Source organism: Falco cherrug, chromosome 6, assembly GCF_023634085.1.
Source record: "Falco cherrug isolate bFalChe1 chromosome 6, bFalChe1.pri, whole genome shotgun sequence".
NCBI lineage: Eukaryota > Metazoa > Chordata > Aves > Falconiformes > Falconidae > Falco > Falco cherrug.
The window spans coordinates 55,537,501-55,556,708 of record NC_073702.1 but is presented as its reverse complement, the minus strand read 5'-3'; the positions used below and the strand labels follow the sequence as shown (position 1 = coordinate 55,556,708).

General features: G+C 35.9%; 1 protein-coding gene across 22 annotated transcripts in view; it reads right to left on the bottom strand.

Annotated features, from left to right (window-relative positions):
- The window catches only part of EPB41L2 (erythrocyte membrane protein band 4.1 like 2), a 123,760-nt gene that overhangs the window by 39,459 nt on the left and 65,093 nt on the right, over nt 1–19,208 (bottom strand). For all 22 annotated transcript variants that reach the window (XM_055713387.1, XM_055713403.1, XM_055713392.1 and 19 more), the window contains exons 5-7: nt 14,252–14,356; nt 7,670–7,712; nt 454–529 (exon numbers count right to left, since the gene is read on the bottom strand). In XM_055713387.1, coding sequence (XP_055569362.1) covers nt 454–529; nt 7,670–7,712; nt 14,252–14,356 — 224 coding nt within the window. The remainder of the gene's footprint in view (nt 1–453; nt 530–7,669; nt 7,713–14,251; nt 14,357–19,208) is intronic.

The following is a 19,208-nucleotide window of genomic DNA, read 5'->3' as shown; positions in this document are numbered from 1 at the left end:
TTGGAAGAGAATTATGTTCAGGCTTTATTATGTTTTATGGTACGCACATGTATAAAACTACATTTTCACCAACTTAGCCTAGCTTATTGCTGAGTACCTTGGAGCCCTAGAGTTTTGCTCTTAATATCAATACCCTCACATCCTCATTTGCTATATAATAAATCAGTAGCCCTAAAATAAAGCACTGTCTCCTTTGAAATATAATCATTTGCATCTTACTTCCTACCCAAATCATATCCCCACTTATCATTACTTTCTTTCTCAGGTTTCTTCCTTAAGTTTTCACTTTGCGTTTTCGACCTTGTTCCAAAAAGCACTGGATGTAAGAACATCTATAGTGTCTACAGTAACAGCCAAACGTTACAGCATCCAGGAACTGAAGAAGAATTTTTACATGCTCTTCAAATTAAACTAACAGTAATTTTCAAGTTTAAAATAAGGAACTATGCATACCTCGTGATGTCTTCAGTCAACTGTGAAGGATCAGGTGGATAAAACTTCACATTAAAGGTGAATATCCAAGGTAAACCTAAATGTGGGAAATGTCCAGTTGTTAACCTCAAACAAGTTGAGGCAAACAAAGGAAGAACCTTACTAAAAATGAAATGTCATGCAGTCATATAAATCTTAGATCACTGAAAACAAGAAGGTTTTTTCCCTTTTTTTTTTTTTTCAGTACATTACTAAAAAGCATACATTATTTTCATTATCAGGTAGTAACTTATATATACATACAGTGAAAGACCAGCATGTAAAATTATTTCTACAGAACGTTTTACAGTGAGTAACGTAAGTATCAGAAGACATCTAATTTGAAAACTACCAAATATATTTGAAAACTACCAAATATATTAACACTTTTAAGATAGTCTGTGTTCAAAGACATTTGCACTTGTGTTTATTTCCAACTCCTCCAAGTTTGAGAGACCGTATTGCTATGAATGTGAGATGTCAAAATGAGGTCTGCATTGCATACAACAGAAAGATAATATGCCAATTACTCATATTCATACAGAATGCATGTAAGACAAAAAAATATTAGCCATTCCTCCTTTAAAATATTATTTTGAGAAACAATATCTTTAGCAACTCTAATATCAATGGTATTTTAAATTCCTATATGTTAGAATTGTTAAGACCACATGCATTTTTTTGAGCAAAAGCATGCTGGAAACCAGATTAATAATTTGACAGAGCATAAAGTGTTGCCTTTAGTCATAGTTCTAGTTTTAAATTTAATAACTTGACAAAATGTAGAACTTGCCTAATTCAAACAGATTTTATTAAGTACATTGCAAACATACATATGTAATAGAAAATCCCAAAACAGAAGTCTAGAAAAAGAATTTAATACTTGGTTTTGCATGCTGCTTGAAAGTAAATGCAGTTGAGCTTTATCATATCTTGCCAAACATAAACACTACAATGCAGATCTGTTAGAAATTATGAAGAAAGACAAAAATAAAAATATCAAAACAATTCAGTAGCCATTTATGTCTGTCTCTTGACCCTATTCTCCTAAGGCAAATAATATTTTGGTGAAAGACCTAGCAGAAAAAATATTCGGTAAAAAAAGGTAATCATTTTATAAAGCTTATTAATGAAGAATTTTGGAACGTAAACAATTTTAAATCTCTGTCATACACAGATAACTCATACTTTGAAAAACTTGTATTTTAACAACAAAAAAGACTGAAATGCTGTGTTCAGCATAATGCTAGAAAACTGACTTCTTTTTTAGGGTTATTTTCTTAAAAAAAATCCTGTTTTAAAATTTCACAGCTATTAAAGGTGAAGGGGTGCTTTGTGTAAAAATTTCTAATGTCTTTCAACATTTCAAAATTAATTCAGGTTTTCAGACATGACTATTCATTGGAGCACTTCAAGTTCTGCTTAAGTGTGAACCTCATTCTTCACCTGGCTGCTAAGTCACTGTTTCCTTTTGAGAGCTCAGAGTTTTAGTGTACCTTTGTGTTCCCAGTTATCAATTATTTGCTAGAACAGAACAATAACTTTGCTTATAAAATAAGGCAGGACTCCTTAAATGAAAAGCCTAAAATACCTTTAAAAAATGTCTAACACTAATTAATATATATAGCATGACAAACAGAATTAAAGCTGGAATAGATAAGCCCACTTCTACCATTTATCTCCCAGGGAATTAGCATCATTTAATGAAAAGCTGCTGATAATGAGTAAGCCAAACTGATGATGAGAAGCAATTGGGTCAAAATATCTAGGCAAACTGTGTTCAGGGAGAGTGGTTATGTTACCAGGGTTGTGGAACGGGGAGAAATGGATGAAGTATGTGTCCTTCCACACAGGTAAACCAAAAATAAATCAGTCTTCAAGTTTTCCTGGAAGTATGCGATTTTTCCTGGTATGAAGCAATTTTTCCTCATCTAAAACTGCAGTTAAACTAGTCACAGATGAATTCCTTTCTCCTTCTTGTCAGCATTTCTACAGTTAGCTTTCAGAAAGCACTGTAGCCAGAAGACCAAGACAGCATGTGAAAAAAAAAAAAAAAAAAAAAAAAAAAAAAAAGGAAAAAACCCTATATTCTCTATAAAAACCTAAAAAGAGCAAAAATACTCCAAACGTATCAACTGTGAAAAATTTCACATGTCTCCTCATACTAATTCCATAGCTAATCTATTGAAAGAATGTTGCAGTTGACTTCACTAAGTATTTTCTGGACAGTTGGTGACCTTATATTTTGCCCAATTACTGAAAGTACATTTATCCCCTGAATGTCGACTAGCAGGTATATTACAGTGTGCACAGTCTATATACTTCTCGCTGCAGCATACTGTTTATAGCTGCATAACAGAGGCATACAAACATAACTGTCTTCACACAATAATGCACACTATTACTGGTGCTTTAAACTGGTGGTCAAGACAAAAAAACCCCAGTAAATCTGATATTTAAAATTATATTTAACATTCTGTCCCTGATAAGGCTCTCTGTTTCGATGCTTAATAATATGGGCTACAGAAATGTCAAAATTTTTTCTAGCCAGCTTGTTACCTCAAAAATGCTTTTGTGGAAACTTTAAGCACATTCTTAGAAAAAAAGAATGCAATGTAGCCAACCAGCTAACAGCATACAATTAACATGATTCATCCCATTTAAACTGGGAAATCAGTGAGGGTTTTTTTTCCAGTAACTGCTTTTTCTGGCTTTCACTCATGAGATCTTTTGTGTCTTAGCTAGGATTTTTATGGCACTGTGTGACAAGGACAGTTACACTAGTCACAGGTAGATGTAAAAGAGCCCCATAAAATTAAGAAAATTGCTTCTATAATTTTTCTTAAATTATTGTCAGGAAAATCAAAGAAATAAGGAAGATCTATATCCAGTCCACATTTTCAAAAATGCATAAAAAGCAGACTATAGACAGTCCTGGCTGGACTGACAAGATTCAGCTCACAAACTCAGGCATCTCCAAACTGTAAAATCATTCCTCATAATTAGTAGACATACAGAAGCAGTCCTGCAGGATAACTCTTCCCTTGTCACAGGTACTTAGCTCTCTTCACCAAGTACAAGCTCAACTTTAGTGTGATTAGTTTAGACCAAAATTAGCTACAGCCTTTACAGATATATGGTTATTTACATAAAGTGACCCCCATATTTTGATGCCTGAGCATAATTTTGTTAGCATTAATATCAGACAGCCAGAACTGTACATTCAAAATGCAAGCTTTTTCATAAATTAATTCTAACCTTCCTTAGCACTTTAAATACAAACTTTGGATTGCTCAAATATTTTAGAACGCTGTGCTGTAAAATTCTCACAGAACTATATTTGTGTATTTATCATATTTTTGTCTACTGTGTAATTGGAAAATATACCTATTTAACCATATAATTATTCTTCTGTATCATCCTCTTTCCTGAGCAGTTTAGGCTGTGTTGCAGAATATCCCACAGAACCAAGAATGTAAAAAACTCCATTTCAACTACATGACATTCCTAGAACTACTTTAATTGCTAGCTAAATATGCCTCAAAGACTAGGCTAGTATTGGATTTGGCTGTTTCTGAATTCCCCAATCTGAATGAGTGGATGCCCATTAACATAAGGATACTGAGAACAGTCTTCAGCATGAATAAGAATAAAGGTTTAAACTTACAGCCCAAGATTTATCACCTGCTACCTTACCTATTGTACAATTTCATCTGTTCTAATGCACTTCCATAGAATTACAGATGATTTCCCTCAAACCCCTCAATAGTTAATGTCTTCTGTCCTCAGTCCTTCAGATACTCATTCCTTTCTAAAAAGAAAACAACTTTTCTAGCACCATAACCATTAACTCCTTTCAGCCCTAGACTGCTGAGATTTAATTATATGCATGACACCACTGACACCCTTCAGAGCCAATGGAAGGAAAAGGACGTTTGGTTTGGTTTCCCTCTCAGGCACCTGTTTCAGAATGCACTCACTCACCTCCTGAAAGTGCTGGTTCCTTCAAAAAAGAAGTGCATTTACTTTAGGTGGACACAGTAAACCTAAATTAGATCAGATTAGTCATATCTTGGATATAGGGATGAGTTTCTAGAATCTCTCTGGCTAAATAAGAATTCTCTTGACAAAAGACAGTAACACAATTTACAGCTAATTTCAAGAACAAAACCAGTTAAATGTATCCTTTATCAGGTGAGAATGCACAAAAAACCCTATAGCAGTCTATTCTGCCCTCAGAATATCCAAATCCTCTCCATGTCTTATAAGACACACAACACAGGATATGCAATGTGGAAGTATTTTTTTGCAATAAAAATACTAATTGTGCTGCAGACTAGAAATAGATTTAATTGACATAACATTGCCTTGGATTTAAACTATTCTGCACAGCATACAAACCTAATTTCTGTTAGGAAGAGAATTAATTACATCCACACTAAAACCAGGTTATATCCCAAAAATAGTTTCAGAATTTGTGTGAAGAGAAAGATAACCAGGTTTATAGCTCAGTTTCATAACCTTTCATTACAAAAACAACAAAAGCAAGTAATTAGGTTTGCCAAAACAGAGGGTTTATACATTGACATCTCTGATATTCATCCATAACTGTGAACATTTAAATTGCAGGTAAAAGGCTGATCTTCAGTTGCACTAAACCCTATGACGAAACCAGGTTGACGTAGCTTACTCATTCAATTATTTTACACTGAGAATGAGAGTTAAGAAAATACCTGTAGACAAAACTGAGTAGAATATCATGTGTTCTAGACTAACTGCATGTACATCTCATGCAGATAAATCCTCAAATTACATTTTATACAAGAGTGAACGAACGTACCCTTTGTAAAGTCTGGGATTTGACTATTCCAAGGTCAGTTGCTACTGATCGTATCATCACAATTTTCAAACTAAAGTTCTCAATTTTGCAAATGCCTGAAACTACTAGATGTAGCAATTTTCAAGAATATAGTGACAGAAATGTAAATAACCCACCTGTCCCTGACTGAATTAATTAGAGGTTTTAACACATGCCAGTAGATGTCCAATTACAGAGTTTAAAAAAGTATTAATCTTCCTGAAGATCAGGCTGGCTGAAAGCAAACAAGGTTTTTGCCACCTTTGCAGCCCTGAGTACAGAATAATCTGTGGATCATGTTCGTTAGCCAAAGTAACATCCGTAATTGCTGGCATCCAACATAACTGCCCTGCCAAAAGCCAACCTGAACAAATAAGAGATCACACAGAAGGCCTGAGGACCCTGATTTAGCAACAGCCAGCCTGATGCAGAACACAGCTTGGGGGAAACTACAGGATTCTCACTTTATCTTCCCCACTCACAGGTGGTACATACATGCCCAATGTTTAGAGTATTGGTATTGCTCACATGTAAGGGAGAGACAGAGATTGTTATACATATTAACTTGCAACTGACATTCTGAACTCCACTTCCAAATTTGTCACTTTTGTGTGTTCAGACGAACGTATTTGTCCAGATATGCTTATCTAGCATGCTAGTGCTTCATTTTGTGCTGTACAAGAGAAAAAGAAATTTTCTTCATTTTGAATGTTCAAATGGACCAGTAGGTTTTACAGATACCTTAAATTTATTATAATTTACTATTTTTGTACACAAGATTTCCACTCTTGATTCAAAATATATTTAGAACAAAGAAAAGCCTCATTACTTGATACTTATGTAGCCAGGGGATAAAATCTGTCTTTGCATTAAGACAGTAAAAATAAGTATCAATGTCCTCAATCTTTTGTCAAATATTAAAACCAAACAGCCCTTAGCCCACATATTTGGACAACTAATAGGTTTTTACTGAAGACCTGAAAAATAAGAAGTTACAATACCAGTAACTTTTCCTTTAATTAAAAGGATGGCCTCTAATTGCATAAGTATATTAGTATATTCGCCATTTTAATAGCTCTAGTTTGCTTATACAAGAGCATGTGAGACAAAAAAAAAAATTTCCAAGGAAGTTTCTGTGACTGTCATTTCTTTACTGAAAATATAAACCACACTTTCTTAGTAAGAGATCTCATCAATTGGGAAAGGTCTAAAGAAAACTAACTTAACACCACTATGATTTCTGGAAAATGTGAGTATTGCCTTAAAAAAGGGAAGTTAATAGTAAAGAAACGACCCATTTATCATTGTAAATAACACACTGCTGTTGTTAATTACAAGTTAGAATCAGTTTCTTAAATAACTTAAATTCCTGTTGTGCTGGAAGTGTAGACATGTAGATCTTACTTTCATCATCTCCTCCCCGCTTGTATTTCCTATCAGGTGCTACCAAAAGAAGGTTTCCATCAAAAACAAAACAACAACAAAAAAACCCTGCATTGGCCACATATAAGTAAAGCAATGACAAGAATTTCAGGAAAGGTGAGGGCTGTCTAGCACTTCTTAGTGGTTACTTATTTTGCGTCACGTAGACTCAGGACAAGTATCTTCTAAATTTACTCTCCATTCACTCCCCTATCTGCTACAAAAGCTACCTGGCTAGTGAAGAGTTTTGGCAAGTTTTATGCAAACAGAGTAAAATAAATTATTCTGTGTATTGAGATTTTTCTCATATAATATATAAAGATTTTTCACACAGATTCAGTCTGAAAACCACTGTAGTGAGATGTTCCAAGATTATGCTCTCTATTCCATTTCCATTCTGGAAACTATGGACACATCAAAAAAAGCCAATGCTTTGATCAATCCTGATCAGTATGGAAAAATACCAATGTTCTGTATTGATTCTCTTTTTATAGTTTCATGTTCTTCAGGTGAGTTTTTGAAGTTATAAAGCCCTGTAGCAACAACCATGACCAGATGCAAGATGACATTCTCCATCCCATAACCCAAATATCAGCACAAAGTTGAAAAACATCTACTGTTTCAGGATGCAAAAAGGTCAACTATTAGTCAGATAAATCAGAGGAAAATTTTGGGGCAGCAGCCAGTATAATAATTAACTTCTACAGCACACGGCTGAGTGATTCTTTCTCCCCTTCTTGGACAGTGGACAGAAATAGAAGCTTAGCTTTCCGTTCTAAGGCTGAATATGTCTTTATCAGATACAAGTTATTTTAATGTTGTAAGTATACAATTTAGTCAACATCCAGGCTACTGAGTTTATGAAGAATATTTCTGTGAGGAAATAAAAGGAGCATAATATCTGAATACAGTACTTACTTCGAATTTGTCTCTTAATTTCCTTCGAAGAATCTAGCCAGTTCTGAAAAAAACCCACAACCAGCATTTAAAATCACTTCAGACTGAAGACGGTGAAGTAATTTCATACAATGCAGTTAAAGTTTGTATTGTTCAGACATCTGTTCCATTTTAAAATAACCCAGAGAATTCTAAGATTGAACTTGTGACTTGCTAGCAGGTCTCCCCACCCATGCACATAGATGAAACTGTGTAATGCCACTCCCTTCATGGTTGTCTTATTACTTTAGACTATTAACGCCCTGTAATTTTAAAAAGTCTTCAAGTGAAGGTGGTCTAGCAATTTACGTTTGACAAATACAATTTTCTCTTGTATTCCTCTTATTGACATAAGCAGACTTCTCAGAAATGGCTATGTAGCCTCTACATGTCTGTGCTTAAACACCCACGTAGAGCTACTTAAGGCAACATTTCTCGTGAACTCCAGAGACTTATTATTCCCATCACTTCCCTTAAGGCATATATATTTTAGTTCTGATAACGTTCAAAGGTGCTTGGAAAAACTTAATCAATTTTCATGCTTTTTACCTGAGATTCCCCAAAGCAAAGTTCTCTATGAACATGTATTACGTTAATACTGATACGCTGGTAACATTCAAATCTAGATACTCAGCTCTATTTTAGGCAGTGCAAATAAAGTCACTTTTTCATATTCAGAAGCCTCAACATTAAATGTGCTCTATCCCCAATACCAAAAATATTTTGATATAATCTGTTCAACCTGTTAAATAGCTCATAGCATTTCAGTTACTATTGATATGTGCAATGAGACTTTTTTGTGACTGATCATCCAAAAATATAATTTCGGGAAGTGAGACTAAGAAATCAGTGATGTATATTCATCAGTAACTCAGACAATTCAGTTTACTAATGTCACCCATAGATGTTAGACTGAATGAGACACTAGCAACACAAGCCTTTTAACTGCAGTTACTGAGAATTTACTTTATACAGTGTTTGAACCTTTATTTCCCATGGCCAGACACACATACACAAGCATATCGATAGAAGAAACACATGCACACAACCAGCCTGCCAGCAGGACCTAACACATTTCAAAGACAAAGATGTTCAAAGTAGGGAAGAATTAGCAACTGACTTGTAAGGTCAAGGACAACCTTTGTATTTCCACAAATTACTGCACCTATTAGCAGCTTTAAACTCAGAGGGGACCTCAGTGCCAGCAGAAACATTACTTAGAGACATACCTGTACCAATTTTTCTTGCCTAACCTAGGCAAGCAGTGGATATTGGGTATGATGTGACTCACCTTTCAGTCTACACTACCAAACTCCAAATGCAACAATTATTTTCCAATACCATCTCCCTCAGTCTTTATTACAGGCTTTTCCACCCAAAGTTAAATTTATTTCAAGGAGGCAAAACATGCCAGGCTGGGTCTGTATAGATTAGGAAAATGTGGAACTACATGTTTCTGCACTAGTGCAAATCCTTAATGTAGGTGACCTTTGCTGATAAAGGATGTGGCTTGTATGAATATGACCCAAAATACTAAGTTCCCTGTTGTAAAAAAACCTTGGTGCAATTTGATTTCATCACAAATGCAGGATCTGTATATGTCCTGGTTTGGGCTGGGATAGAGTTATTTTTAATTCCCAGTAGCTGGTATAGTGCTGTGTTTTGGATTTAGTATGAGAATAATGTTGATCACACACTGATGTTTTAAGTTGTTGCTAAGTAATGTTTATGCTAGGTCAAGGAGTTTTCAGTTTATTAGGCCCTGCCAGCAAAAAGGCTGGGGGGGGCACAAGAGTTGCAAGGGGACACAGCCAGGACAGCTGACCTGAAGTAGCCAAAGCGATACTGCGTACCATAGAACATCATGTTTAATATATAAACTGCAGGGATTCACCCAGGGCCTGCCGATCGCTGCTCAGGGCCTTGCTGGGCATCGGTCAGGGAGTGGTGAGCAATTGTGTTGTGCATCATTTGTTTTTTCCCTTCCCTTTGGATTTTTATTTTTCTCTGCTTCTCCTTCCTTTTCATCATCATCATCATTATTATTATGAATGATTTTATCTCAACCCTAGAGTTCTACCTTTTTCATGATTCTCTTCCCCAGCCCACTAGGGGTGGCAGGGGAGAGTGAGCGAGTGACTGCGTGGTACTTAATTGACAGCTGAGGTTAAACCATGACAAGGTATTAGACAAATACTGCTTACAAAATAAAGGCAAAGTCCACTTTTTATCATTTTTACAGATGTAACTTAAAAAGAACAATTTCACATTTCTTGCTTTAAGGAATCTGTGATCTCTACATTTCATAGCTACTATAATTCTTCCAGAGATGTACAGTCCATAACATTGTTACGAAGGAAGAGATATAAAACACCTCTCCAAAAAATCTGTATTACCACTTATTCTGCTTAAATCAGAAATACTGTTATCTGCTGGAAGACCTTTGACATGGAAATGCCTTGGAAGACAACAGAAGTCTTCACATAATTTTGGCTCAGACTCAGGTCAGCTACAGTTATCATCCTAGGTTTTCAGTTTTGGCATGACTTCCATTCCAAAATGATACACAGCCATATTCATCCAATTACAAAGGTAACTAGAAGTAGCTTAAACTCTTAGATTTTATACAAAGTATAGTACAAAGTAAGTAAGTCTAGAATAGAGCATGGCATAACTGCAGCAGAAAACGAGGATTCTTGAGTATGTTTCTTTCAGTGCTTTATCTTCTATCACTATAAAGTAGGAGAAAAGAACTTACAGTACAGAATATGCTGTAAGATTAGAAGACTAATCCTTTCTTTAAAGAAGTTGTACAGTTCATTTTCTGATTTTCCAAACCTGGAGTAAGCTTACTGGAAGCAGACTTTGCTACCAACTTTCATTACCATTCTGTCAAATAAAATCAGATGCTTATATTCTATTTATAGGCATAATTACAGGGGTGTTTTTTTGTTTTTTTTTTGCATCTGTGCCTTTTGTTATGGATAAAGCAAACACTAATGAAAGAATCTACCCTGAAACAGACCTCAATGCAGAATAGACAGGTCTGTCTCTCAAAACAAAAGACAAAGTGTATACACGCTACTTTGCTCCAGTAGGCAGAAATCTATTTGTTTGATTTGTGAATGGTAAGGTTATAGATGAGACAAAGTAATGAATTGTCACAGAACAACAAAATGTTCTCTACCAGTACAAAAGTATTTTGTACAGATCCAGAAAAGCAGCATTTCCAGCTGGTGCCCAGAATATAAGAGCAGAAGCTTTCTAACACTTCTGCAGACCAATTACAGTGTGAATGGAGCATTCATGAACTTTTGAGGGTGTAATGCAGTGAAATCGCTAACTAAATTTTAGACTAATAAAATTAACATTTGCAAAACAAGAAGTCATTAATGAGTAATTTGACCTAAATAGCTTTAAAATGTGTATTAAAGCTAACAAAAATCAGTCTGACCTGAAGACCTAACATCTCTCACAGCTGCACAGAATACTCCTAGATAAAAGTTAATGGGACTCCTCCTCCAATGGTACCCCGATGGTGCATTAGGGAGCAGCTCTAATTCACAAGAGTGCCTGGCATTCAGTTTCCACACCCCACAGCTGCCATTGAGTTCAACAGCTGGCTCATAAATGGGTAGCTGTGATGGGTGCACAAGAATGAGAAAAACACATAATAATTCAGCATTTACTACTGACTAGTCTGGACGTCAGAGATTTATGGCATTTTAATCTGAAGAGGCAACAGTCATAACAGGAGAAAAAAGTGCATCAGAATGAACTGGTACTGAGCTAAAAAAAGAATTCAAACTTATTACAGAGGTGAACAAAAGAGAGGGAGCTTTTCCTGGTTTTAGGGCCAAGTCCCCAAGCTTTCTTTGGCAGCTATTGCTGAACACAGCTGTTCAGCACCACCCACTTCCATCTATTGATTAAATTAAAACATAACACATTAAATGTTTTCTTCTTTTTTTTTAAAGAATGAAAAAAGTTCAGACACTTTAAAGTCCTAAAACAGAAGCATTCATTAAAAACATACCACAAATATTTAACATGCTGAAGACAATTTAAATGGTCTTCATCCATGTATTAAAAAAATACCCTTTAACAACAAAAATCAGTGCTACAGTCTTACTGAGCACATTCTGTGAAGCTATATGATTTCAAACTTACCAGCACAAAAGAAAAGGCAGTTGGGGAGGGGGAAACTTTCTCAGAACACAACTAATAATTCTGCCATATTAAGACACTGCAGTAGCTACCCTTCATGTTACCAGGATAAGTTTGTAACATAACCGGTGTAAGAACTTCCAAACGTCATGTTATACAACTGCAGTAGCTTTGAATTATGTAACTTGAGTAACAATAGCAGAAAAAAAAAATAAGCAAGCCTATAGAAATATGCACATTGCAGTACAGCCTGTCCAACCCATAAAAGACCATAAACATTTAGCCAAGTGACTAGATTCATGCCAAAGCCCACATTTCCAAATTCTTTGAAAACCTAGGTATTCTCACTCACCTAGTAATCACAACTCGGAGTTGAACCAGAGGCATAGCACCATCCATGTAATGGCACTTTGGGTACAATCTAGAGCAAATGGGCTATCCAGCCAGCAAATATCTAAAAAAAAACCCCTCCTTCACTGTTACTCACTGGCATTCAAAATCTTGTAGTTCCTGCAGTTCACCAGAAATTAGGATTAATTCTGCAATAGGAAGCGGGAGGTAGGAAATGCAAATATGCTAGGGAAGACTCCTCTTTAAGTTTCTCCAGATAACACTGAACTTTCTTGTATGAAGATGTCAAAATCCAGCAACTGTGGTTTTTTAGCCTTCATAGAAAATTGGACCAGACCCCTCCAGAAATTTTAAAATAAAAGCCTGCTGCTGTCCATAATTCAGGTGACAAGTGATCTACTCTTCCGAATAGAGTGCTACACTTAGCCTGCCTATATAAATTATCAAACCACAGGGACGCTATTACCCAGATATTTCTCATTTAATTTTTGTAAATTCCTCATTTATGAGTGTTGCTACAGTAGCACCTCCATAGTCAATAAATAGGGAGCTCAAGGACCCATTCAGGCTGTAATGGACTTCTGGAGATAACTGGTCCAACTTTGATTCAAAGCAGAGACAGCTCTGAATTACATGAGGTTGCCCAGGTTCACATCCAGTTAAGTTTTTGTATCTCCGTGGAGAAAGATATATGAAAAAACAGATGGACTCTTTTTGAAGTATGGTGCTCTGTTCCTCCATTCACATGACTGAGGAATGCCCTGAAATCCTAGTCTGACTAGAAGCACATTAAAAAAGACAAAAAAAAAAAAAAAAAAAAAAAAAGAAGAAGAAGAAGAGGACCTAAATACACCAGTCCAGACTTTCCTGCTCTACTTTCAGAAGCCAAAGACTCCCTATTCCACCTCCTAGGATCTACTCAGCTGGGCTATTTCCTGGTATAGTTCAAGCATACCAGGTCTGCTATTAGACGTTTTCTCTCTTGCCACAGATCAGACTGCTCTTTTATGGTTATTTTGCTGTGCGTGTACAGTACAGATTTTCAATAGTGAGAAGCACAAGTAAAGGGACAACATGCAATAATAACAAATAACAATTAAGATTACAATATTACTCAGAAGATCAACTGAGATGCTCTTCATTCTTACACCAAAGAAGTTCTCATTTCTACATATGCTTTGGAAATTAAGAACAAAAATAAAATATCAAAGTAAAAATACCTCAAATCCATTTTATATATGAGGATCTTTAACACAGAGTGACTGAGCATTTTGCTTGATGCTGCACAGAAGGTCTTGCAACAAGGCAAATAACTCTAGAAAACAATTGTACTTGAATGGAAGTTGACAGAAATTCAGATTTACTGAGACCCTAAATTAGATGAGAAAGATGACAGAAAAAAAGCAAAAGCTTCTAGACTATGTATAGTACTTGTGTAATGATGTTCCCTGCTACAAATACAGAGATTTAAAAGGAACATAATTTTTTCCACTTCAATATGCAATTATTAGTCTGGGTTTTTTATGAAGGAAAAGATGACTGCAGGTATATCTTTAGTTCATGGGCAAAGCAACAGCCAGCAGCCACCTGGTCAGCTGCCAGCAATACCCAACTGTAAATGTTTAGATGCTGGGAAAAGCTAGATTTGCTTTTGGTAATTAGTTGAATGTATGCCACTGACTGATTTAAGATTTGTCTTAGCTCAGCAGCCTAGATGTACTTGACCATCTAACATGTAAGCATGGCGTACTGTTTTACAATACTATTCTACTGTTTTACTACAAAGCCTAGTAATTAATCAGTTTTCTCAAAAATGCAGATATTTTAAATATTCCCTTACTCTAAATAAAATGGGCACTTTCTTAGGTATCAACATGTACATCAGTATCCTGCATGTTGCAAGTCTACAGCAGACTAAAATTGATGTTTTGCAAGTTTCCTCAAATGTTTGTAGTGGTATACATCTAATACAATATGCCTCACTAAACTACTTATGTCAGTAGTAATATAGCAAAACAAAGAAACAAAACTTCGATACAGGTTTACCTTCTGTTCTGAATTCTCATAAAACAACAGCCCAAAATAGTCCTTTTCCAGTAAATTGAGATGTTCACACACTTTGTCAAACAGCACTTGACCTTTTGCTCTTTTCTGGGGGAAAAAAAAAAAAAGAAAAAGAAAAAAGAGAAAAGTACTATCAGTAAATTGGTAAAATCCTTAATTACAGATATGGCTATTTGATGGTATTAGTCAGGAAAATTTATAATCAATAAAATAGATTATAAATCTGTAGCTTTCTTACGATATACTGTTCACCATATATATTCATCACATATGTTCATCATAAGCTTTACATATCACTGACAAAAATAAAGACATTTCAATACTTTTCAATTCACCAAAAAAATTTACTTGGCTTCACAATGAAAATTCAGTACCTAAATTGATTTATTAAATGTTTTGCACCATGAAGTTTCACTAAATAGTTCTTAGTTTTTCTGGATCTTTACTTTTAAAATAATTGAAGACTACTTCATGCAAACCAACTTTTCCTGTATTATTATCTTCTAAAAATTAATATACTTCCTATAGTGTTAATGTCTGTTAACTTCTGCATTTCTAGCATTTTAGCACACATCTCAACGACTTATGAATCACGAGATGAACTCCCAAGAAAAATAAAGCACATTATCATCTGCAAGAGACAAACAGAACAAGCAGGCCACTACAATTCAGCAAACAGACAAGTAGAAGTAGCACACAAGTGTAAGCAGAACATAAGCAACATGTCTAGCTGTCTATACTGTAGAGGTTTTGAGGGGCAGAAAATAAGAGGGCTGCCTTCTATCTGTAGATTTACAAACTCTCTCAGTATCCAACCAGCCTTAAAGAAGTTTAATCTTCCTAAAAATAATATCTGTGGAAGTCAGTAAAAACAACAACATTTCACTTTTTTAATTTAAGGTTAGTTTCAATGTCATAGTCTGGTACTTTATAATAGTAATCAAAGAGTGATCATCATTTTAATACACTCTTAAAAAAGGCTGCTTCTTGTGGCTCAGTATTACTGCAGCTTAAGCAAATGGCAATTAGTCCTGAAGTTTTATCTGTTCTTGTATCTGGAACTGGGAATGTAAATAAGGGCATCCCATATCTTCCAAGCACTGGCAATAAAAGCAGGCCCAGACCCTGCTTCTGTGGACCAGGTTTTAGGGAAAAGATTTGTTGTACAGGAGATGGCAGCTGACAGGAGACAAAGTTTTAGAGCAGACAGCTCACAAAATGTACTCGGGGTGAAGATGAGATTTTTTTTTTCCATAGTTAAAATCTGAACATGAATGGCATGCAGTCTCCCCGTTTTAACCAACTCCTTCATGACTGTTCTGCTATTTGTGGCATTTCTCAATGAAGCCACAACATGGCATTTTCAGAGGCCTGGCAGCTTAATGGAATTTTTGCATTTGCCTATCCTACAGATTTCAGCAGATGCCACACACCACTGCAATTCCACAAAATGCCATCAACTGCCCCTGTGTAGGCCCTTGCGACACTGCAGCCATTGTCCCCCACAGACAGTGGCAGAGCGTTCACAATATGCCCCAGCACGGCATTTGCCTGCAGCTCAGCTCCATGGCACAAAACATTAAGTCTGGGAGGGAAGGGAAGGGGGAGAAAAGAAGGTATGCACTGAGCAAACAGTGAAGGCATTGTTGGTTTATTCCCAAAGAATCCAAAGCTTTATTTATTCAAGATCCCATTGTTCAGCACACACTACAGTCCCGACGACCAGAACATTTTCAAAGAGATACACCTCTAAAATGAGCACATTTAGTAGTACAAGCATCAGAGAGGCAGTGGAACTTAGAAGTCAGGGTCACTATTGAAAAGGGGAGCTGGGAATCTCAAGTCTGTTTGGTACTTTCAAAAAATTTACTCTTCAGAAAGACAAATGAGTATTTCCCCTCAGAGTCTGAAGTAACCACTTAGTTTTCTTGACAGCCTTACCTTCAGCTTCATAAAAAAATTGGCAATATAGAGAAAAGCTAAATCAAAAGCAGAAAAAGTATAAGCAAGAGATGGTCTGAAGAATCTTAGGCTGGTTAGATGCATGTAATAGTTATCATTTTTCTCCCTAAATCATTGTGCACATCAACGATCAGACCTTGCAAAGGCAGGTTCCAGGTATACGTATTTCAGTAAAGGAAATTTACAGATTAGTGCAGAAATAATATATGCTATCATTAAATCCGTATCTGGAGTCAATTGCTAATTACACAGCTTTTTATAAAGTTCATAAACTGAAAACCAGAGTTAATATTAAGTCTTTGACATAGAGAAACATAAAGCAGCCAAACTTCCAGGAAATATGTTGCAACTGTAACAGTAAAACATTGCACAGCTTCCTCTTAGGAAGTCATAGTGAACACAGAACTTGGATATACTACTAATCTCCGCTGTATCTTTAAAGATCTTTTTGGAAGTCTATAGCTTTTCCACATGAGGAAAAACATCCCATTGCCATGAAGGACAAGTTATGTTAGTCTACGTTCTAGACAGCAACATGAAACAAAGAAGTTACAGCATCAGAAAGTGACATTTATAGAGCTCTGCTGGGGATTCAAAAAGCATAAGCAGTCTCTCAGTATCAGCAACAGTTCTCATTTTAAAATCCGACTTGTAAAATTGAAGACTCCTAGTTCTTTAATACTGTTTCTTTACATTGTGATATAGTTTTAAAAATCTGCAAAAGTATTTAATTTCCAAAACTAAACTTTTCAAGTGCAATTTCTTTGTAATCCTTTGGGGACAGGCATTACTACACAGATTTAAATTACATGATAATTTACAAGTTTTCTGGAAAACACCATGTTCCTAGGAGAATGTCTCTAAACAAGAACTTAAGTTACACAGCGAAGACAACTACTGTGATCCAGTCATTTCAGAAGTTAGAAAGTTTTTAGTGGAAGAACAGGGGACTCTAAGAAGACAGCATCATGGTTTGCACAGTTCAACATTACTCTTTAAACGGGATTCTATTTCTTTTTCTATGAGTTGGTTGAGGTCTCAAGTGATAGTTACAACCAACATGTAAAAATATAACTGTTAACCTTATATATATGTGTGTGTGTGTCTATATACCTATACATGCATATCTATCTATACATATATATATGTATAAAGCACAGCAAACATTAGCACTGAAAACAAGGAAATCTTATTCCAGATTCTAATGCTGAAATAGCTGTAAAAGTGTAAGTCCATTCTTATGCCCCACAAGAAGGCCTAGCTGTACAAAGAGGCTGAGAAGTAAGGACAGGCTAAAGCCAGTAGTTTAAAACACAACAGTACTCAGAACAGCAGTATTCTGTATAGCCCCTAAGTTATGTGTTTGGTTTGTTGTTGGTTTTTTTTAAGTGAGAACATCGAACGAACGTACATAGCGAGGGTTACTCCAGTACCAAGTCTGTGATGACACTTCATAACCACTTCACAGAACCAGGGGTAACAAGGTTTCTGCCCTTTACCTCCTTCCACACAAGAGCAGCAAAGCAGAGCAAAGCAATTGCAGTAGACACACAGAATGGAAACTTCTGAATTAGAATAGGATATTATGGCTCTGTTTGGCTATAAAAGAGTTGCCAGCTACAAATGCAATATATACACTACTGATGTTCCTCACAGCTACCAGTTCTGTTCAATATTTTTATCAATGATCTGTATGCAGGAGTTGAATGAACCATTAGCAAGTTTGCTGATGATACTAAACTGGGAGGTGCTGTTGACTCTCTCAAAGGACAAGATCTCTTGCGGAGGGATCTAGATTGACTGCACCACTGAGCAATCATCAGTGGCATGAAATTTAACAAAAACAAGTGCCAGATCCTGCACCTAGGACAGAGTAATGCCAGGCACAAGTATAAATCAAGAGAGGAGAGGCTGGAGAGCAGCCCTGCAGAAAGGGAACTGGGGATGCTGGTCAACAGCAGGCTCAGTGTGAGTCAGCAGTGTGCCCTGGCACCCAAGAGGACAAACCACATCCTGGGGTGCATCAAACACATTTTAACCAGAGAGTCAAAAGAGGCGATTATCCCACTGCATTCAGCATTGACACCTCATCTTAAGTGAGTTTTGAGTCCCACAATTTAAAATGGATGTGAAGGTCCCTGAATGGTATGTACATTCAGACTATATAAATAACGGCATTTATACTATACAAATTCATTTTTTTGTGATGATGCCAGAGGGGAAAGAAAGGGTTTTGATGGTTCCTTCTGTATGAACTTGGCCGAGAGATAGAGGGCATCTCTTGGACTTGAGATGACTTCACACATAAACATTACTTTCAGTGGTTTCTGTTGAATCTAGACTGATATTTTAAAAATACATCAGATTTAATGCCATCCCTATATTATTATTTTTTTTTTTAAATAAAAGATATCATACTTTAAACAGCCTCCTTAGGTTTACTCAAACACTAGTCTACACATCAGAGCAGTCAGGAAATAAAAATTTGCAAATCAAAACTCAACTACAATAAACAAATTATCAAGTTCATCCAGACTTTTCCTATTTCAGGGCAAAAAACCTGATCTAAATCGTACATTAAGCAAACATATTTTGACTTTGTACTAGTAAACTGTAAGTAACCATAATAACTTATGTCAACTCCAATATATTTCACTTGTTCATACGTGCATACAATATGGTCAGTGTTGGCATCCTTTAAATGCCTTTTGTTACAAATATTTAATTAGACCACTAACTGAATCCAGTAAACAAACCCAATAGGATCTTCATTTGCTTCTAACTAGTAATCATTATGCAGTTAGCACTGCTTTTTGTTTGTTTAAACTGTGTTATCCCCTACGAAAACTCAGATTACCCTTAGAGAAGAAAATGTGAACAAGTCTTTATGGCAGATCCCAAATTTAATGACAAAATTTCCTCTTGACTACCTAAGAAACTATGGAAACAATAGGGGAAAAAAAACCCAAGTTGATTT